The sequence below is a fragment of the Sminthopsis crassicaudata genome, chromosome 1, assembly GCF_048593235.1.
Source record: "Sminthopsis crassicaudata isolate SCR6 chromosome 1, ASM4859323v1, whole genome shotgun sequence".
Classification (NCBI taxonomy): Eukaryota; Metazoa; Chordata; class Mammalia; order Dasyuromorphia; family Dasyuridae; genus Sminthopsis; species Sminthopsis crassicaudata.
In genome coordinates this window covers 108,854,195-108,878,034 of record NC_133617.1, presented here as the reverse complement: position 1 = coordinate 108,878,034, position 23,840 = coordinate 108,854,195, and the positions used below count along the sequence as shown (strand labels likewise).

At 36.0% G+C, this 23,840-nt stretch overlaps 1 protein-coding gene across 3 annotated transcripts in view; it reads right to left on the bottom strand.

Annotated features, from left to right (window-relative positions):
- TMEM65 (transmembrane protein 65) overlaps positions 1-23,486 on the bottom strand; it is a 48,691-nt gene extending 25,205 nt beyond the window's left edge. For 2 of the 3 annotated variants that reach the window (XM_074265976.1, XM_074265979.1), the window contains exon 1: positions 23,043-23,486. In XM_074265976.1, the coding sequence (XP_074122077.1) occupies positions 23,043-23,349 (307 nt within the window). In that variant the 5' untranslated portion in view covers positions 23,350-23,486. Of the gene's footprint in view, positions 1-10,048; positions 12,015-23,042 lie in introns of those variants that run through there. The other variant, XM_074265989.1, reaches the window with a different exon arrangement.
- Positions 23,487-23,840: the final 354 nt, after the last annotated feature.

Genomic DNA, 23,840 nt, shown 5'->3' with positions numbered 1-23,840 from the left:
TTAGTTTCTTCTTCCACAAAATGGTAATAATAATAGCCCCTACCTCTCAAGGTTGTTCTGAAGAGACAATGGGATGACATTTAAAACACTTTGCAAATTTTAAAGAGTTACATAAATGTTAGTTAGCTAGAAATGGAGGTGGTGGAGGTGGTGGGGGTGGGGGTGGTAATAAACAAGAATACCTATATTGGAGTGCTAGATTTGATTTCTACAATTCAGTGGCTTGCTTGAGTGACTTTAGTTCTGGGAGCCTCCTATTTCCATTTCTCTAAAACAGAACTATTACTTGCACACCTATCTCAAGGACTACTGTTACCCTAAGTACTTTGAAATTGGATAGCACCAAGTAAAATATAGGCAATTATTCCAACAATAGGAAGTACATGCCTTTGCGAAACAGATATTGCTAGTCAGCCAGATAGGTAAAATCTTTTTATCATATCAAAACCTGCCACTTTTTTTAGCTTCTCTCCACTGGTCCTAGCTTTAGCCTCAGTGGCTGCATAAAATAATTTAATTATTTCTTCTAGATTGCAACTCTGTAAATATTTTCACTTTTTTAAGATAGAGTGAAAAGAGCAAAGGACTTGGAGACAAAAGACTTTTTACCACTCACTAGCTTAGCAAGCTCAAGTCACTAAACCTCTCTGAGCTTTACCCCTGGACTTTTAAAACTTCATCCCTATCATATGGCAACCCACTAAACAGTTCCTTTACAGTAGAATGAAGACAATCTACTTATTGTTTTATTACTAATATTATTTCTCATTCCTATTTATAAGCTTATTCCTTTAAAAAGAGTTAACTGAAGTTTAGAATTTCTAAATAATTAAAAAATAGATGTTAAAGTTTGGGTTTTCTGGGCAATGTGCTGTTGAAACTCAGGCTTTTTGCTTTCCTCTCTCTGAGATAAAATCTACTTTGCTTAAAGGAGACTGAGGTTATTTAGGATTTAGTAGTTTGCAATGTGGTGGGAAGGAGACAGTCGGCATACTACAGTTAACTTTACACAGATCTGTGTATGCCTCATCACCTAATTTTGTTCTCTTCAGCTTAATCATTTCTATAAACTTCTATATCACTTTTAAATGGATGCTTTAAAGTAGCAATTTTTGAAAAATAATTTTTTAGCAAATAGACTCATACAAGGAAGAAAAAAATGTCTTTTAAGTCTACATACTCACTTTTCTTCGATGCCCGCCTTTTAGTCCTGCATATCTAATTGCTTACCAGATATTTCCACTTGTCCATTCCTCTAGGATCTCAAATTCAACATGTCCAATCTGCAAATCATCTTATTTCCCAAGTCTACCCCTCTTCTGATGTCTCTATCTGGTCACACTGGCATCATTATTGACTTTTCCTTGTTTCTCAGCCCCCATATCTTACTAATGCTAAATCCTACTGATTTTCTCCACACAGTCACTCTACATCCATTCTCTTCTCTCTCCTTATACTGTAGCCACCCCAGTTTTGGCCTTCATTATTACTTCTTAGACTACTACAATAACTTCCTATTTTCTTTCTTCAAATTACCCCATAACCAGATCATTTTTTCACATACTAGCCAAAATAATCTTTTTTTTTTCCCCCTGAGGCTGGGGTTAAGTGACTTGCCCAGGGTCACACAGAGTGTTAAGTTAATTTGAACTCAGGTCCTCCAGAATTCAAAGCTGGTGCTCTATCCACTGCGCCACCTAGCTGCCCCCGCCAAAATTATCTTTCTAAAGACCAGAATGTTCAAAATCCTTCATCAACACACCAGGAAATAGTTTCAGTAGGTAATCCCTTTATCCTAGTATTTAAAGTCTTCAACAATCAATAGTTAAAATGAGGGGACTGTACTAAATGTATCACCCTAACTTTCTAACTTTAAAAAGAGAAGAATAATGTGAAATAAAATTATTCTTCTCTTTTTATTCCATATTTTTTCCAAATTGAAGCTATAGGTGTTTCCCAAATTCACATTATCCCTTTCATACATTAAAATACATCACCCATGCTAAAAAAAAAGTATTCTTCATTTTTGCCTTTCAGATTATCTCTTAAAGGCTCAGTTAGTCTTAAAGGCTCAGCTTAAAAGGGATTGTCTTGACTAGGAAATCTATCCTGATCCCATAGCTGAATGTTCTCTTCCTTGTCAAATTTAAACGATTTTGCCAAGATCTCGGGTTTTTTTGCCTCCACATCATAGTATCTGGTATCATATTTATCCCATGTACCAAACAATCCCTTCCCAATGCCCCAAAGTAGGATGTAAGGACAGCAAACAAATCTTATTTTTTGCATTACCATGACTTTGTATAGTATTTTGTGGATAAAAATTGCTTAATATTAAAAGTTGAATTGAAATTCCTCCCATGGAAAGAAGAAATCAATGAAAAGTTTGGGAAATAAAATTAATATGTCAGAGAAGAAAAGGCAGTGCTAGGAAACTCCAATTATCTGAATATCTGCTGGAGCTTGTTTTTCTCTCTACCTAGGGAGCAAGATGGCACAATAAATAAATACCTGGTCTCAGTGGCCTTAAAACCTTTCCAGCATGTGAGCCTGGGCAAGTCACTTAAATTCTTCTCTGCATTGGTTTCCTCATCTATAAAATGAGGATAATAACAGAACCTACTTCCCAGGGTTGTTGTGATATTTGCAAAGTGAGTAGACAGTGCCTAGCACATGGTAAATGCTTAAAAATACTTGTTTCCCTTCATTTTCCTTCACTGTGATATTCAAGTTGTCCATATCTTTATATCTATATCCTAGAGAATTAAAATAACCTGGAACATATAACTGCTGATCCTCCATATATGATTCTTCAAATACTCTGGGGAACAATGGAATTGAATTAACTCAGAAAAAACTTAAGATGCACAAAGTTAGAGAATTCACCCCAAATGTTCGTAGGGATCATCTGTGCCCAACCTGTGACAGAGCATTCCGAACTCATATTGGTCTGACTGGCCAAATACACTGTAACTTGATTAACATAACGATGTCATGTTGATCCTGAAGGACAACAACCAAACACATTTACTATGTTCAAGCCACTATACCATACACTAAGAAAAGACAATCCTGCTCCCAAGGAGCTCACAGGCTAATGGGAGAGAGAACAACAACAACATGTAAATAACTATGTACAAACAAGATCTCTACACACAATAGGGAATAATTAACAGTATGAAGGCACTACTAGCATTAAAGGGAATTAGGAAAGGCTTTTTGCAGAGGGTAGGATTTTAACTGAGACATGAAAAAATCCTTGAAAATTAGGAGATGAAGATGAAAGTGAAAAGTCTAGGAATAGTGCATAGCCAGTGGAAATTCTCATTCAGTTGTGATAGGAGTGTCTACCCCATGACACAGACAGGAGGTCACTGTCATTGGATCACAGAGTTGAAGCAAGAAAAGTGCAAAGGTAGGGAATAATCGGCTTTAAAAGTCAAGCAGAGGATTTTATATTTGATCTTGAAGGCAATAGGGAGTCACTCCAGTTAATTAAATAGGGAGTCGCTATGGTCAAACTTGAATTTTAGAAAGATCAATTTGATGGTTGAGTGGAGAACAAACTGTAGTAAAAAGAAAAAGATTTGAGACAAGGAGACCAATCAGGGAATAATTCCAATAATCCAAGTACCAGGTCATAAGGACTGAGACCAGAGTGATAGATGCATCAGAAGCAAGAAGAGAATGTAGAGATACTTTGAAGATAAAAAATGACAGGACTTGGCAAACAATAAAGACAAGAGTGAGGAGTCAAGGAAAAAATCTAAGTATCAAGTCTAGGTGACTGTGAAGATAGTGATGGTATGCACTTTAACAATAGAGAAATTAAAAATAGAGGAAGATTCAGATAAAAAGGTAAACAAACTCAGTTTTGGGGACGTTAAACTGAAGATGTTTATGAGATATCCAGAATGAAATGTCCAAAAAGCAGGTGGAGACAGAAAACTGAAGGTCAGCAGAGAGGTGAGATCCAGACAAATATATCTGAGAATTATCTTCAAAGAAATGGTAATTGAAACCTGATGAGATAATAACATAAAATTGGTATAAAGGAAGAAGAGATGAGGGCACAGTACTGAGCTTTGGGGAAAACATTCAGTTAACAGGTGTGGTCTTGGATAAAAATCCAGTCTGAGAGACTGAGAAGGAACCCTCACATATAAGGAGAAGCAGAACAAAGAGAGGTTAGTTTAGGGAAATCTAGAGAGAAGAGAGTATTAAGAAGAAGAGGGTAACTGACAGTGGTCAGTGACTGCAGAGAGATTAAAAATGGATGCGAGTTGAGAAAAAGTCATCAGATTTGTTACTGAAGAGATCACTTGGGGCAACTAGGAGTCACAGTAGATAGAGTATTGGCCCTGCAGTCAGGATGACCTGAGTTCAAATACAGCCTCAAAATACTGGCTGTGACCTTGAGCAAGTCATGTTACAAAAAAAGATTGACAGAGAGAGAAAGGGAAGGGCAGGGAGAGAGAGGGAGAGCGAAAGAAGGAGAGAGGGAGAAAGAGGAAGAGAAGGAGGGAGGGGGAAGTAGAGGGAGAGAGATAGGGAGAGAAAGAGAGGAAGAAAGGAAGGAGAGGGAGAGGGAAAAGGAGAGAGAGAGGGAGAGGGAAAAGGAGAGAGAGAGGGAGGGAGAAGAGAACGTTCAGTTGAGTGATGACATTGGAAGCCACATTTCAGAGAGTCAAGCAAATGAGAGAAAAGAAATAGAAGCATTAATTACAGACAGCCTTTTCTAAAAATTTAGCCAGAAAAGGTTGAAGAGATATAAGATGATGATGAGGAAACCCCAAAACTCTTCAAACCTCCTTGGACTCTGCCTCAGAGAAAGAACCCCACCCCAAGGACAAAAAGTTTCATCCTTATCTAAAAACCCATTCAATTCTATTCAAATTCTAACCCAGGCTGAAACCAACCTGGGACTCCACCCATGAGCCCCTTCAGATTATCCAAAGTCCCTCTATTATAAAAAGAGACAAACTGGAGTCCACTCTTTGCAGAAGTCCCAAACATGGCATCCTTACGCCAGCCATGTCAAGGGTTTCTGCCCACTGGAAATGTGGTTCCGGTGCCCTTTATCTCTACCCTCAACTTTACTAACTAAAACTTTACTTCCAAACCCCATAATAAACCTCTTTTATCAATCTAGGTTTTCAGATCTGTAAATTCCTTTATAGAAGACTCTCACACTGTTACTAGACCTCATTTAACTCTGTATCCTTGTGATGAATCCAAAGGAGTTGCAGGGGAGCTCTATTTGACTCCCTATACCCCGAACCTGCCACTAGACCTCAATTAAACCTAATTTCATTTAGGTACTCTTTATCTGGTTCTCATCAATGATAGCTAGCACTAATGAATAATCAAACGAGTTTTTGAAGGTGGAGAAAACGTGGACAAGTTTGTAGGCAATAAGGAAGCACTCAGTAGACAGGAAGAGATTGCAGATGAGTGAAAGTGGAGATGATAGAGGGGGCAATCTACTGGAAGAAACAGGATGGAATGATACCACTTCTGTAGGTAGAGAGGTTTGCCTTGTCAAAGAGAATGATCACCTCAGCACGTGGCATAGGTGGAGAACAAGAATGATATTAAGAAGGGGTAAACAATGAGTTCAAAGCAAATTATCTCAATTTCTTTTCAGTGAAGTATGAAACAAAGTTCTCAAGCTGAAAGGGTGGGAGGAGCCATGGGAAAACTGAGGAGAGACAAAAAGGTTTGTAAAAGACTTTGTGGTGAGTGAATGGGATATAGTGAGTCAACTGTTATCTTATCATTTTTCAGTTGTGTCTGACTCTGTAAACCCATTTAGGGTTTTCTTGGAAAGACATTGGAGTGGTTTGTCTTTTCCTTCACCAGATCATTTTACAGACAAGGAAACTGAGGCAAACAGGGATAATATGAATTACCCAGAGTCACACAGCTAATAAGTGTCTGAGGTTCCTTATTCCAGGCCCAGCATTGTAACTATTGAACCACATACTTGCCCTAGCAAGTCAATTAGGAAATTGAAAAAAGAAAAAAAAAAAAAAAAAAAAGATTGCCTTCTTCATCTGAATCAAGTTGAGACTATGTAACACAAATTTGTAATGAATCCAGTCAGAGGTTTTGCGATTTCATTCCGGAGCAGGTAAGAGCAGAGGCTTGACAAGGCTTGCACATATAAGGAAGTAAGGGACTTAAGACAGAATAGATTAAATTGGTTCATGAAAAGATCAAGTTGGTCAAGGAAGGAGAATGTAGTCAAGTGCAGAGAAAGAGCTGAAGGATGGAGGAATTAGGGGACCATAGACGATGCTGAGGTACAACAAATTCTCACACTTGCTTTGTCCAAAAAATGTATATCGCATTCTACATTTTAGGTTCATCAGCTCTTTGCCAAGAGATACATACCATGTGGAGCATATATATGTGTTTCATCTTCAGTCTTTTGGACTGGCAATTTATCACAGAGCTGATCAGAGTTCTAAAGTCTCTTAAGACATTTTCATGCAAGCATATGAAAAATGTTCCCAAGAGAAATACAAAGCAAAGCAACTCTGAGGTTTTGCCTCATACTTATCAAATTGGCAACAATGAAAAAAGAAAACAGCTGCACTTTTGGTGGAACTGTGAACTGGTCCAGTCATTCTGGAAAACAATCTGGAATCATGCCCAGGGAGTTACCAAACTATGCATATTCTTTAACCCAACACAAAGGATTGACCACCACAAATGAATTTTAAAGGAAAAAATGAAAAAGCACATTACTAAAACACAAACCAAAAGATATAATTGAATACACTTCCAAGTTAAAACATGCACATGCAAAAATAACTTATACAACCAAGTTTTAACAAATGGAAATTAAAATGGCAAAAAAAAAAAAAAAAACATGCATTAAAAATGAAATGAGAAACTTTGAAAAGCAGAAAAAAACAAAGAAATTTTTAAAATCTCTCAAAAATGAATTCCACATATAAGAAATGTTAGCAAAAATACTTCTCCAAATGTGTTTTAGTAATTTTTAAATAAAAATTCTAGCTTCTCATTGTCTTCATGCACTTTTACTTCATTGCAAAATTAGTAAGTAACCTCACATTTGCAGAGACTTCCTGACCACCTACACTGGCAAATACTGAATTCCTCATAGGTGGTTTAGACAGGCTGATAGTAAATGGGAGCAAAACAATCCCTACCTCCTAGAAAAAAAAAAAAAAAAACTGGAGTAAGAGCTAAGGAAGTATAAAACCAAAGGCTGTATAGATCAGGAAATCAGGAACTTGGGTTTCCCTATGGTGCCAAAATTCAAAAGTACTTAATTAGAACTAGAGATCTATCTATGTGCAGAAACAGAGTTCACACTAGGAGGCAACCTAAAGAGACTTTTAATCTGGTTACAATCTAGGTACCTAGATTAGTGACCAAAGGATTTACATCAGTTTCATATCATTTCAAATCTCTACTATTTTCACATGAAAGAAATATTCATGGATGTCCATCAGTTGGGAAATAGCTCAATAAATTATGTTATATGAATGTACTGGATTATTATTGTTCTATAAGAAATGATGAGGAGGCTGATTTCAAAAAAGCCTGAAAAGGCTTACAAAGACTAATGCTGAGTGAAGTGAGCAGAACTAAAAGAACGTTGTACACAGTAACAACAAGATTATGTGATGATCAACTATGATGGACTTGGCACTTTTGAACAATAAAGTGGTTCAAGGCAATTCCAACAGAGTGCCATTTACACACAGAGAGTGAACTATAGAGACTGAAAGTGGATCAAAGCATAATATTTTCACTTTGTAGTTGTTGGTTATTTACTTGTTTCTTTTTCTTTCTCATGTACTTTTGCCTTTTGATCTGACAAATATGGAAGAATTTAGAAGAATTGCATATGTTTAACCTATATCAGACTGCTTACTATCTTGGAGAGCAGGGAGAGGGGAGAGAGAGAGATAAATATGGAATACAAAGTTTTCCAAAGGTGAATGTTGAAAACTATCTTGGCAAATATGTGGAAAAATAAAATGCTATTAAAAAGAAAGATTAATCAGCCCTAAATTACCAACAAGTAATGGCTCTACCCCATCTCCCCATATAGTACATCTGGGAGTTAGTTCATAATCAATGTTTAATAAATGGTAAATGGTGGCTGAGGAAAAGAGCCACAAGAGCATTGTTTACTACAACACTTAATCTTGAAAGTTTTCAAGAGTGTAAGGTTTGACAACATTATATACTCCCATCCTATACTAACATTTTAATGCAATTATGGGCCCAATGCATTACACTACCCTCTTTTAATAATAGTTACAGAGCCAGGGGATCTGAGAGTAATCAATATACTTGGGGTTTTTTGTTTTGTTTTGTTTTGTTTGTTTTTGTTTTTGTTTTTCTGAGGCTGGGGTTAAGTGACTTGCCCAGGGTCACACAGTTAGGAAGTGTGTCTGAGACCACATTTGAACTCGGGTCCTCCTGAATTTAGGGCTGGTGCTCTATCCACTGCGCCACCTAGCTGCCCCTGTAATCAATATACTTGTGAGGCCATTGTTCTATTTCTGGTTGGAAAAAGGTTTGGCATGAAATATGGAAAAGAGATAGACTTTAATTAAGTGACTTTAAGGGAGGTCACAATGACAGATAAATTACCATCTTGATTATTCAAATTATTCAAACTCCCACTCTATTCATTAAGAATATATTAAACAAAAATTATCAAAATTAGATGATGGGGGCAGAGCTGAGGATATTATGTTCAGTTCTATAATAGGAAGAAACATTCAGACAAAATTTTTTCAATGCTCTTCCTAAAATAAGCCAGGAATAATTTAAGAAAAATATACTTGAAGTTCTTTGGGTGGAAGAATGAAGATATTTGGTTGTTCCAGGTGGATGAGAAGCATATACTATGATTAAGAATGGGAAAGAACCATACATGTATTCTAAAATAGAGGAAGAGAGGAAATAGACTAAAAGAAGAAATTTATCATTGCTCTTATTAATATTTTCATCTGAAGAACAAAGAACTAAAATAATAATAGCTCAAATTAAAAAAACATAAAATATACCAACATCACATTATAATAATCATGGGCTAAGACAATATTAAAATTTTGGAATTTATCCTCTCTTCCTCAAAAGGAATTAATCACCCATTAACTACACATCTTATGGTAACTGGAAACTTTCAGAAATACCAGAAATTGGGCCAAAAAATGAAAACTCATAATTCATTTTTGTAATATCTTAAATGATTAAAGTCTCTCTCCACTCTATCTTCTGCTCTGCCTGGTTGCAATTCTATCAAACAAGATGGCTCTTCAGCCTCCTCTACAGGCAACCCTTATTCTCTCCTCCAGATCCTTCATTCTGCTTTCCTGTTTCATTTTGTATGTTGTCTTCCCCAGATTCTGAGTTTCTTAAGGGCAGGAATTGTCTTTCTTTTTATTACTGTATCCCCAGCACTTAAGCACAGTGCCAAGCCTTTAATATGTTTATTAAATTGGACTGGATAGATTGGACAATGCCCATCACAAAACAATGCTTTCTAGACATAAAGTTAATGAAAATACAAAGTAATAGATGGAAACTGCTATAAAAGCAGGAAGAATTGAAATTCAAAACTTCCTGATCAATGAATTATTTTTCTTTAAATATTTCTTACATAAACATGTCTTGTTTTGCTTAAATTATAAAGTAAGGGATCTCAACACTTGAAAGAATAAATGTAGACTTATTCAAAGGCTTTTTTGAAAAGAGAAACATATATGGAATATTATTGTTCGGTAAGAAACTGCCAACAGAATGATTTCAGAGAGACCTGGAGAGATTTACATGAACTGATGCTGAGTTAAATGAGAAGAATTAGGAGATCATTATACACAGCAACAAGATTATATGATCAATTCTTCTCTCTTCTCTCTCTCTTCAACAATGAGATGATTCAAACCAGTTCCAATTGTTTAGTGATGAAGAGAGCCATCTACACTCAGAAGAGTGTGGGAACTGAGTGTGCTTCACAGAACAGAGCATTTTTACTCTTTATTGTTTGCTTGCATTTTATTTTGCCTTTTTTTTTTTTTTTTACTGGTTTGATTTTTCTTGTGCAGCAAGATAATTGTATGAATATGTAATACTTGCCATCTAGAGAAGAGCATGGGAGAAGGGCAGAAAAACTGGAACACAAGGTTTTACAAGGGCTAATTGTCCACGCATATGTTTTAAAAAATAAAAAACTTTAATATAAAAAAAGAAACATAAGCTTTACATAATACATATATACACACACATAAATCCAATAATTTGCAGCAATTTAGAAACCTAAATAAGGTAAAACTGTAATGCTCTGTAAAAAAATAAGCATTCCTACATTCTGACTCCACTGAAATATGAACTCTAATTCATACAGAACGATTTGAACATCTTAAAAAGAAGTCATTAGCACTTAAATACAACTTCTATTTTTCTATTTAATTTATATATGCTCATAAAAAGTTTTAGTGAATAATATTCCATAACATTCATATACCATAACTTATTCAGTCATTTCCCAAATGATGGGCATCCACTCAGTTTCTAGTTCCTTGATAACTAGAAAAAGGACTGCTACATTTTTGCATATGTGGGTCCTTTTCTCTCCTTTAAGATCTCTTTGGGATACAGGCCCAGTAGAAATACTGATAGATCAAAGGATATGCACTGTTTGATAACACTTTGGGCATAATTCCAAACTGCTCTCCAGAATGGTTGGATCAGCTCACAACTCCACCAACAAAGACTGGTGTCCCAGTTTTTCCCCAGCCCCTCCAACATCTAAGAGGTGTGTAGTGGTACCTCAGAATTGTCTTAATTTGTATTTTTCTGATCAATAGTGATTTAGAATATTTTTTCATATTCTAGAAATAGTTTTAATTTCTTCATCTGAAAATTGTTCATATCCTTTGACTATCAAGTGAAGAATGGCTTGTATTCTTATAAATTTGAGTTAGTTGTTTATGTATTTTAGAAATGAGGCCTTTATCAGAATCCTTGTATATAAATTTTTTCCCCAGGTTTTTGTTTCCCTTTCAATTTTTCTGCATTGATTTTGTTTGTATAAAAACTTTTTAAATTTAATATAATCAAAATTATCCATTTTATATTTCATTATGGACTCTAATTCTTCTTTGGCCGTAAATTCTTTCCTTCTCCGTTGATATTTTGTACTTCTAATTTGCTTATAATATCACTCTTTATGTCTAAATCATGAACTCATCTCAACCTTATTTTGGTATAAAGTGTTAGGTATTGGGCAATGTCTAGTTTCTGCCATACTATTTTCCAATTGAAAGATTCTTAAAAAACAAACAAACCTGTAAATAGTTTTTTATTTTGTTTTTTGTTTTTTAACCTCGGTTAATAAAACTTATACTGCCCTTCAATCAATTTTTTTTAAATGTTAGTTTAGTTTTCTGAATATTTAACTCCTTAAACTATTAAGATTTTTTAATGCAATTTGCTTATTGTGAAAACACACTATTTTTTATTATATCCTTAACATACTTCTTTCAGGCTCCATTTTCCCATTACATTGGTAATGAGTGCATAAACGATTTCATGACATTGCTTTTACAAATGTTTCGTTTCCTGAATATTTTGCTAATTTAATATAGTGCAAATATGCCTAATTTTGTAGTTTTTAAGCTAAGTAGACTTTAAATTAATGAAACATGCAATAGCAAAAACTTTTCAGTCATCCACAAAATATATTAGATAATTATAATGAAAGTTTAATATATACCCATTATAAATATTAAACACATAAAATTTTAAATAAACCAAAATGCAAACTTTTTCATTATTACCAAAGCATTCTCTTCCAAACAAGCACAAAACTTTGTCAGACTTGTAATTTGCCATATACCAACATCTGTCAAACTTAAATATTAAAAGATTTACTATACCAAAACTAGGAGGGGATTCAGTTGATGTCGCCTGCTTCACTCTCTGTATAAGAGCAATCTCAGGTTTGGGATATCTGGATGCTAAAAATATTTCCAAAGCAAATAATTTTTATGTATTTCATAATAATATATGCCTTTATTCTGAATTGTCATTCGTTAACAACAAATAATAAATGTAACACAACAAATACACTCAGAAAAAGAAATATTACCTTTTATAAAATATAGTATGCATATTTTTGTCCATGTACATTTATATTTGGAAGAAGGTAAAAAAAAAAAAAAAAAAAAGAATGGACACCTTTTCCTCTCCTTTAAACAAAGATGGGTTTCATCTAAACTTAGCTCAGTAAAACAAAGTGTCTGAGTAAAACAATGGCTGTCAAAAAGAGACAATAACTCCTCACAAGACTAAGGAACTGAATCCTACTAAATTATTAAATTAGTAGTATTAATTTATATACCATATATATATATATATTAAATTAACACTACTAGTTTATATACATTTTCAACCAATGATATGGGGACTCATCAAGGGTCCAAACCACTACCACACCATACCTTTAGGTGATCTAGGCCTTGATGTAGATAAGGTTAGATACAACAAAGCCTCCATCCTCATGGAAAACAAAATCAAAAGGGCATAAGAAACTAATAAATATAGTTATAATATGCAATATCACATGATTAATGACCCAAAAGATTGAAGCAAAAAAAAAAAAAATGCTAGTGAAGTCTTATAAACTAATTCAATAGATTAGTCATTCAAGTGCATATCATAGTCTAGACAATAGAGATTTGTGATCCATTTGAGTTTTTTCTATATGAGTTTTTATACTGATCTAGTAGAACTAGGGAGACCCGGGCTCATTGACAAGGCCTAATAACTGTTCTGGGGCTTAATGCAAGGGAAATGCCACCTGCAAACAGAACTATAATAGACTTTACCATTTATTGGACATGTGACTTGTATTTTAATTCTGCATAAAACATCCTCTATATAACTGTAGTGAGCACTTTTGTACAATCTATTAATCAGGGGTTCTTAACTTTTCTGTTTCATTGAACATAGGATAACAAAGGAAGAAACCAAATACACTGAAATAAAATTATCCAAAAAAGTTTTGTAAGATATGTTCACATGAGGTAATTAGATGCTACAGTAGATAGCACCAGCCCTCGAAATTTTTCTACTTCCTACAAGTTATTAGTCTCTTCCACCTCAAATTATTGTTTGTTTGTTTGTTTGTTTTTTGGGGGGCTTATAGGTTACATCCTCAATTGAGGATGTTTCATTTGTATTTATATTTTTTTCCTAATACAGACACTATGCCTTCCATGTAATAAAAGTTTTTGAAATGATAGGAATGAGAGGAGACTGGCAAAGAAAAGAATAGAAAAATATCAGAGTAGTAGCATTTGCTTTTGTCTGGGGATTCAACAAATGAAAATGCAAAAGTAAAGGCAATCCAGGTATAAATAACAGAGTGAACAAAGACATGGAGACACAAATAGGAGCACTCAGGGATTAAAGAATGGTCTAACCAAGCTGGAATTAAAGGGCATTCAGAGAGCAATATGAAAAAATAGCTAGAAATTTGGACTGGCAGCAGATTCTAAAGGCACTTGAATGCCAGAGGAGAAAGTCTAAACTTTTCTTGGTTGTAATATGGCATTGTTAAAGATTTGTGAGCAGGGAAATGACCAGATAGATCTACAGTTCCATGAATAAAGAAAATTATTCTTACAATGGTAGAAAAATGGACTATATTAAGTGGGGCAAAGATGGGGTAAAGGAATTGAGAGTTGGGAAAACCTTTAAGGAGATTATTACAACAGTCCAAATAAGTGGTAATGAGAATCTAAAGTACAGTGTTAGCAGTGAGTAGTATAAAGGAGGGAAACAGATACAACAGATCTCATAGAGCTGGAATCAACAGGACTTGCTAACTGATTTGGAAATGATCAATGAGAGGAAAGGAAAAAAACAAAGATAACCAAAGAATACTGAGAGCCACATTTAAGTTCTAAGTTGAACAATGCTAAAATATATGAACCAAAGAGTTAAATTGTTTATAATAGCCAAAATGAAAAAAACAAAAACAAAAACAAAACACGCTGTTCTTCCCAAAAATGATCCCTTCAATAATACATTCAAAAATTCTAAGAATTCAAGCAAGATAAGCTTAACAACCTCAATGAAAACCTCAATCTTTTCCGTCAACATGCCATGTTTGGTCATTTCTTTAAAAATGTACTAATCACCTGCAGGATTTCTGCCATTTTCCATGAGTTTTCATAAATCACTAGTAGTAACTCACTGATCACAGCTACCAGTTCTTTCACTACTGAGATTTAATTCATTAATAGCACTACACATTTTCTTACCATCTCCATATTTATCTTTAGTTTCAGCTTCCCAATTGTCATTCACTTTCTTTCCCTACCCAAAAATTGTCTTCCTTGGGGCAAGAAAACTGAACCAGAGCATAAGTAATTATTCTTTCTTTTTGTCATCTATTATTTATCATTCTTACTCTCCCAAATAATGGTTCTATCTTCTCTTTGACTTTCCTGCTTCCAACAGAGTGCAGGCAAAAGCCATAGTTAAGGGACTGGCTGGAAACTGGAACTTAGGTGATGAAATGGACCTTGACATGTGTATATATGAAGAATGTAGATACTTTCCACCAAAGAGTGATAACTAAAGTCATACTACCAGGACTACCAAAGAAAAAGAACAAAGAGATAAAGGCTAAAGACAGAGGTTTAAGGAATATCCACTTTCAGAGGCACAAGGAAGAACATAAACCAGTAAAGAAGACCTGAAAGGTACATTAGAAATCATCTAATCTAAACCTGGTCATTCTGGTCATTAAAGCCCAGTGATGTAAAATTATTTATCCAAGGTAGTTGGTTAATGCCACAGTAGATACTAAAACTCAGTTCTCAACTTCTAGTCCAGCACTCCTTCTGTAATAGCCAATGTGTCACTACTCAATGTGTTGATTCTAGATGAAATAAAAAGGTACTTCTGAGTTCTGATTATATAGCTGCAAAATGTATCTAAAAACAACTCAAAACAGAACCCTGCTTTAAATTGCATAATGTATGTATATCTAAATGTAAAATTAAATCTACTCTGAATTTGGCATATAATAAGATCATAGCAAACCAGAACTCAAATTTTATAGACATTAAATCTAGCTTTTTGGATTAAAGAGTAAATAAAAATTACCCTGTAATTTCCTCCTAAATTTTATCAATTTCTACACAAAATAGTCCCTTCATCCCATAGCATAGTTAAATGATCTTGGCATCTATTTAATTCAGCTTCTCTAAGGAAACATTTCCAAAAGTTTTTCCTAGGCAGTGAAAACCTACTATTCTTCAGGAACAATCATCTACAGGTATGCCATGAAATGGTAAATGGCTCCAAGCCATCTTAACAAACAGGAAATCTTCTGTTTAAAAATGATGGTGTAGAAGTTGGCACAATACAATGACTTCTCACATTTACAGCATAAAGCCTAAACAATAAAATATTCCACATTTCCAAAAACCTTCATAACGCTTAAAAGTGAATTAGAAAAACAGTACAACTATACTCATCTGCTTCAAAGGGTCATGGGCAAATAGGTGATATACTAGATAATGCCGGACTTGAATTCAAGGAGACCCCAGTACAAAAGTTGCCTCAGATAATTACTAGCTATGTGACACTGAATATATCACCTTCCCTCTCAGCCTCAGTTTCCACATCTGTAAAATGGGGACAATATCAGTACCTACCTTTGTTTTGTAAGAAACAAATAAGATAATACATGTTTAGAGCTTTTATAAACCTTAAAGAACTACATAAATGCTAGTTATAATTATTATCATCATTCAATTATCAAATAATTTCAAAATTAAATGTTATAGAATTGATATAGCATGTTTCTCCAGTTGGGAAATATTTTCTAACCATAGATGAGTGAGGATATGTTCACATGTATTAAGATTTCTAAACATAGCACTTTAAAATAAACAAGAACTCATTACACATGTATATTTTGAGGATAAAATTTCACTAAAAGTACTCCTTTGATGCATCATCTATTGAGAAAAGAGGCTGGATTCTTAAAATTCTTATGCTAATGAAGCACAAGTTTTATGATTACAGCAAATGTTAGAGATTCCATTATCCTCTAACAGTCACATATTCATGCCTTGCTTTTATATCTAAATCTCTATTTCTGAAGAACTAGCTTTTACTATCTTTTGTACCACATACCTTCTCAGAGATAAGTACTCTGCACACAATGCCCTACCCTATGCTCTACCCCAAAGATATTCTGCTCAGAGAAAACTCACAGCCAAGCTAGGACACAATTTATTGATATCCATAACCAGTCAATTTTTCCTTGGGATGATAAACAACAATGTTTATCCTAGAAAGAACCTAAGCTCTGTTAATTAGTAATAAAATAATTTGGTCTAAGTAATCACACAAGTGTACAGAACAAACAAGGGAAGATACCCACCTTTCCTCATTGGACTCACTGAGACAGTCTGTCCCTATCTGAAAATCCCCATACCAGACTTAATGTGGAGACCTCATGGGTTGCTAATGAAATTAAAGGTCCCTTGGAGACTGACTAGCAACTATCACAAGTGAGCTGATCTAGCTGATGCTATTCTTATGGATATTTCTTTCTCCAGTGAGCCTGTAAGAAGGGTAGACAAAAAAAGGAGAATCGACAGTGTCTCATATATCACCATGAATACATTTTATCTGTGAAATTAGCTTACCCCAAAGGAAGTAGAAGTCCCAGGCCAACTATGTAAATAATGGGGTTATCTACTAAAAGCTAGCAGGAATGTACTTCAGAGCCACTGATTCTGGTCTTATCTTGTGTCTTCTTCAATAAATATCTAATCTTACAATTCTTTTTCTCTATAGTTATTTTCTGCCTTTTTTTTTCCTGCCTAAGCATTATTCCGTTTGCCAGCCAAGTCAATATGCACAGTATCAATCAAGGCAGAAAAGCTTTTGAGTACATAACTGGTATGTCTGCAGTCCAAGAATCATTTCAAGTAAATTCAAGGCTCATTGCCAAGTTAGTTTTAGATGCTAATTTCTCAGCCACAATTAACATACTCAAAGAAAATTCACTAAGTTAAAAAAGATTCACAATTTATATAGAAAGAAAAGCCATCCAATAAAACTATAGATCTCTGCCATATTAAAATATTTTAATGAGCAGTTGATTAAAAATAAAGTATCCAAGTTTCAAAAATAGAGTGGCCTATGTTAAAAGGTAGTAAAATCCCCTTAAATTTTACTTTCAAGCAAAAGCTGGGTACCCATTAATCAGGAATGATGTAAAGAAAGGTAAAGTTAAAGATCAGTAATTTCAAAAGATCCCTCTGAAACCTTAAGATTCTATGACATTCTTTGCAAATACTTTATAACCCTGTGTGGTACAGAAATGGTAAGGGGTCACCATTTAATAAAAAAAAGCTGGAGAGAACTCTGCAGTAAAGCAAATTTTATTGTCTTCGAGCAGACAATGGAAGAGAGGAAGCGCCTCCAGTGGACAGGACAGCACCTTTAATCCCTAACGCAAAACACCACCTCCCACCACTGACCCTCATCCTCATTGGCTGAGAGTCTTACATTCTAAACTCGAGATCTACCCAAGAAATTGAACTTGACCAATAAGTACATAGTTGCCCTTATTTGAATGAAATAGGGAGGAAATTGTGTTGTGGGAGGATAGCAGGAAGGGGACTCAATTAAGTCCTTGACTCAATCCTCAAAGTCCTTCAGGCCTACTCAAACTCTGAAGTATATGAAGCCTTACTCGATTTTCACAACTGTCTTGAAAGATCTCACCTCATCTCATTCAACTCTATTTAACTATATGAATACCCTAAAGCTAAGAAGTTTATGACCTCAAGAATCTTGACAATTTTTTTTATTTAGTTTGTGCAAAGTGACCAAAAATTCAACAAACTAAATGCTTTGATTTTTTAAAAACTAATTTTTAAAAAGTGAAGTTTTGTTTAGCAATCATTCAAGTCGAACAATAATGAATTTTTGTTTTGTTGTGTTTGAGGGTTTTTTTTTAAAGATTACCGATATGTTGATTGGTAATATAAAATAACTGCTTTGCAAATTACAACAAAATACTAGATATTTCAGACAACCAAAGATGGAAAGAATCTGAGTTCATCTAGGCCAACCTGTACTTACCTGAACAGAACCCCTTTATATTCTTAAATAGTCATCTCAGCCTCCTCCTTAAAGGCTTCCATCAAGAAAAAAATCATTACCTCCTAAAAAAGCATTTCACTTTGAAAATAGACTGTTAGGAAGTTTTTCTTTATATCAACCTAAAGTCTGTCATTTTTTCTCAAGGTCTTTTCATCAGACAAGAAAAATAATAAAAGGAGACAGGCGATGGAATATAAACACAAAAACACAGCATGGTACTTCAAGAATAGTGCCAAACACTAAAGCCCAGGATGTGTTAAGATTCATGAGGAAAAGTAACCCAAAAGTGGGGTTAAGAATAAAATCAAACAAAGAATAGAGCTGCTGTGAATGAGATAAGATAATAAGACTCCATCATCATTCCAGTGACCCAAATTCATCACTGATCTGAGGAAAAGGCTGCTAGTAGAGGCACATTTTCCCCTAGTCTTCCCTTTACTCCTCCCTCCTAGAACAGGGGTTGGAAATGTTTGGCCCTCATCCATAAAACTCCCTCAAAATCATTTGCTAAGGCAATCACAAGCAATGGTGAGCTGAAAGGTAGGTACAACAACCTCCCACTGCTTGAGTTCTGTAAGTGGATAATTTTGATTGGGAATGATGTTATAAATATTCAAATGGCCCTTAGCACAAAAATGGTTCCCCACAAATGTCCTAGAGGGCGAATTAACCCTTTCTGCAGAAGTTATTTTTCATGAAAGATGAAGTGAGATCAAGTACTTTCTGGTTTATAAGGTCCATTATTCTTATATATAGTAAATAGTACACAAAAAGCCAATCTAAAGAGGAGAAAAGTAAGAACAAACTAAGACTACAGCTGAGTCAGTAAATGGAAGCATGTACTCTTCTAGGACACACCTTTCAGCAGAGACAATAGCAGAAAATGCCATTGTGAGGCCTAAACTTCCCTCTAGCTTCCCCTCCTCCATCCTCAAGCCTTCTCAATAGTTTAGAATGAATAGATCCATAACCTCCATGTCTTTCTTTAAGAAGCAGCTTAAGAATCATTTTATGAATGAAGTGAATCTTTTCCAGATCCTCCCACCCACCTGCAAAAACTTGTGCCCTGCCTCCCAGTGTTCAACTACTAATATTAACATTATATTTGTTCTATGCATATTTATACACACACTTGTCTCTCTCCATTAGAATGTAAGCTTCTTGCAGGTGGGCTTTGTTTCATTCTTTGTACATTTTCAACACCTACCACAGTGCCTGAACCATAACCAGTAATAATTTTAATATCTTTGCAGATTAAAATTATCTCTAACATATAAGGTTCAGATTAATCTCTACCTGCTAGTTCCAGGACATGGCCTGAGTCCCTTACACGAAGGAACTGACTCATTTTTTTCCCCATTAACAAATTCAGCCTTTAGTTGTATAACCTATGTGTCTAGTATCAAGGAAAAGTAGCTTCTTTCAGAAATGGTAGGAGATTATAAAAGTTAGCTTTAGAAACCCAAAGAAACATTCCTATTACTTGGTCACTTGGGATCTGGGAAGATTATAAAAACAGAATGGATCATAAATTTAGACTTTAGATGATAGAAGTACAAGAAGCCAGTGGAAGATGGCTCTAAAGGAGAAAGTAAGGCCAGTAACTTTACACAGTCCTCACTCACTTAAATTTAATCCACTTGGGGCAGTTAGGTGGCACATAAATAGAGCACCAGCCCTGAAGTCAGGAGGACCTGAGTTCAAATCTGGTCTCAGACATTTAACACTTCCTAGCTGTGTGACCTTGGGCAAGTCACTTAACCCCAGCCTGGGGGGGGGGGGGAATCTAATCCACTTGCATGTCATAGTCCTCTTTGAAAATGAAAGATTAAAAAACTGCCCAATATTTTCATCTGATAATTTTTCACTGCCTTCAATTTTCATATATTGAGCTGAATTAAATGACAATTTTTGGAGAAATGTTCAATCTCAGAGATGATCTCTTTACTACAAATTGTCACTTAGATACAATTTCTTGCTTTTCTACTAAACATGGTACCTATTTAGAAAATTATGCACTAAAACTAAACAGATATAATATATAAATTATATCAAGTAATCTGCCTAGTAATCACAGCATTCATAAGATTTCAAAAAATATCTATTAAATAGTACTATATAAATTTTGGGTAATTAAATTATATTCCAAAATTTTTAAACTATTTAATTCACAATGTATACACAAATTTGGACTACATAAATATATACAAAATACAAAAAAAAAAAAAAAAAACTGCTTTACTTACAAGAAAACTAATTCTTAAACTTTATCTCAATAGGATAAATGAAATGGTTAAGTAGAAACACTCAAGTTTTGCCAGAAGACCATACAGTCAAACTTGAGCAGTAACAATTTCTATTTTCTGTAATGCTTTCTCATCAATTACATTGTACATCATTTAACTATATAAGTCTCCTTTTCAAGGAGACAGAGGATTTCTAATCTCATGAAGGGCCCATCCTAAACATGAACCTATTTCATAAGCATGCAAACTTACAATACTTAGACATATTCAGGGATGATTTAAACATATACAATTAGGATCAGAATGTTTTTCAATGTGCATTAGATAATTCAGGATGAGCTATACATATGTTGAATATAAACTCTCTTGCAGCAAAAAGAATTAGGGAATAAGATAAACTTAATATCCTAGTTAAATGTGCTATACCAAATTAGAAATTTGGATTAGAATACAATAAAATATCTAACATAAATAGTATTTAATATAATAACTGAATTTTTAATGATTCAGATGGCACTTAAAGATAATGTAGTAGTTTAGTGATTATTATGAATACCCACAAAGTTTCACTATTTAGCTGCTAGGATTCTTCATGAAACTTTACTGTATTTCATTGTCTAACATGCATTATTTCCTGTATCCTTACCAATATTTCTAAACATGTCCAGCATTTATTACTAATTTTACTAAAAATTCACAGAATAGTATTCATTTTTGTTATACAAAATAGATATTAACACTATGCTCTCCAAGTTTTAAGTCCTTTGTACAAAAGAACTCAATTTATTAAAAATGGACAACATTGAGTATACTTTCCAGTCATATTCAAACACACATTTATTGAGCACAACTACAAGCAAAACACCAATGGGGATGAATATAATAGTTTCTATCCTTACATTCAAATTAGATGTTTCCCTATAAACTCTTAATATAAAAATAAATTTTCCAGTTACGCAGAGAGCATTTTTCTTGAGTTGCCATGTAATCATATCCAGAGACCCTTACATCAGTCTCAAAACAGGTTTAATTTTAATTTTCAAACGTAAATATGTCTTTAGATACATACACAGAATAAATGTTTTGGAATAGTAACTTATATGTTGGATAAGAACCCCAATGTAATGTGAGTTTATGGAGGAAATTCAAAAAATCGCATTTTACAATGACCAAAACTATTAGGATTTGTAGAAAATATTTGGTATACTGATCACTGAAAATGCTCAGTCTGTGTATCTCTTTATAATAATACACAAATTCCAGTTACACACATGCATGCAATTACATGTTCTTACATAGCATTATGTTGCTCTGAATGTTTAATAATGTAAGTTTAGGGTGTTACCCATAGTGCAATGCAGGTGAATGTAAACAGCATCTGGGATACCAAGCTATTATAAATTCCCGCAATAAGAAAACAGGTTAAAAAAAAAAACCACAACTGTGAATTCCAGAAGAGGTAGCACAGATAAATCGTGTAAAACCAGTTTAGTATCACCTGGTTAATATAGACAACATTTTGCAAATAAGCCAGGGTCATCCTTTGGCAATGCTTTCAGCAGATCCCAAATCAATGTGTCCTAAAGAGTGAATTACTTAAATAAAAATGTGCTATTTCTACTGAAGGAAAAAATAGACTTTTTATTTTCATTCATATCAGTATTTAATATTCCCGGCTTAACACTCCCTTCTCTCCTGCTTAAGTAACTTTTTTTTTTTCAAAAAAAAATTTTGATTCTTCTCAGTTTGGTCTTCACCTCTGCTGTCCATCATTTCAGTTTCCTACATTTTTTTCTAAGCTCAAACTTAAGAAATAAATGCTACATAGTGTCACCATTTTAAAGACACTATTGACTTGAGTCAGTAGTTTGGATCATTTATTTCAACTTACTGATTTACCTGGGAGTCTCTGGTTTTTCTAAGAACTAAAAACTAACACTAATCTACAATAGAACAGACTTCCAATTACTGACTTTCTTTTCCTCCTTTCCGGAAACTGATTCTTATATAGGTGCTTAGTTTGTGCAAAACCAAACTCAAAGGAGCTACTTTCTATCCATTCAAAGGAAACATTTGAGTCGCTTAAATGGATACAAGTTGCACCATAAGACAACAAACTGGTAAGAGTATCTAACTCTAGGTCAGTGCCCTCTTTCTTGAATAGATCTAAGTGTCATCATATAAATAGATGGACGTAGCACTTAAGGGAAAAAGCTGACTTGTCACACCCTACACTAATAAGGGGAAGGGGTTGAAGTTCAGAATTTGAGAAGATGAGAGGAAAAAGCACCCACCACCAAAAAAAAAAAAAAAAAAAATCCCACGCCAAACTTCCCAAGACTAGGGAAGGCAGAGGCTTCCGAGGCTGGCGAGGGAAGCATCCCGTCGGTCACGCCCCTCGCAGCCTGGCAGGTTTCTCACTTATCTAACTCTCCCGGGAGGGGCTGGGGGCACCTGACAGCTCGGCGCCCGCGGCCCCGGGAGCTGCGCGAAGCGGGCGCAGGGAGCAGCAGACAAGCAGCTGGCCAAGGCGAGGTGGCAAAGCGGTGCCCAGGGGCGAGGGGCTCGCGGCCCCGACCCTCGGCTCGGGCCCCTTACCTTGCGCTATGGCTATAGACTCGAAGCGGTGCAGCTCCTTGAGCAGGCAGCTTCTCTCCGTGGAGTGCAGGCTGTAGATGAAGTCGCGGGCTCCCTGCGCCGTGTTCAGCGATTCGATGGGCTCGCGCTTGGGGTGGGTGCCCAGCCCTCGGGAGGGGAGCGGCCCGGCGGCCGCGGCGGCCAGGGCGGGAGGTGGCCGGAGGAGCAGCGCCGGGGCCCCCGCCGCGCCCCGCGGGCGGCAGCCGGGCAGGGGCCGCAGGCTGTGCGCAGTCCGGCTCCTCAGCAGGGGCAGCAGCAGCCGGGACATGCTGGGGGATGGGAGGGGGCGCCGGAGGGAGGCCGAGGGAGGGAGTCGAGGGGGAGGGACTCCGACCGGGGCTCAGCCCGACCCCGCCCCGAAGCCCTCCTGACAGGCTGCAGGGGCGCAGGGCACCATCCACTCCCCGGGACCGGCGGGCCGCCGCTTTCGACTTCGAGCCCCCCCACGGCTCCTCCTCCGGGCACAACTTTCTCTGCGGGCGGGCGCAGCGACAAGCAGACCCTGCTGGAGCCGGGGCGCGCGCGGGCTGAGCAGGAGCTGGGCGGGCGGGCGGGTTTTGTGTGTATTTTTATGTGTGTCTGTCTGTCTGTCTCCTCAGCTGCCGTGAGGGATGAGTCAGCCGCACACCGCCCTCCTGCAGCCGCGGCTCCTCCTCCTCCTCGTCCTCCCAGACTCTAGCGTTCTGTCTACGCGGCTCCACGTCTTTAAGGCACCCGCGCCTACTCGACCCGGTGGCTGCCACCGCCGCCCTCCGAGGC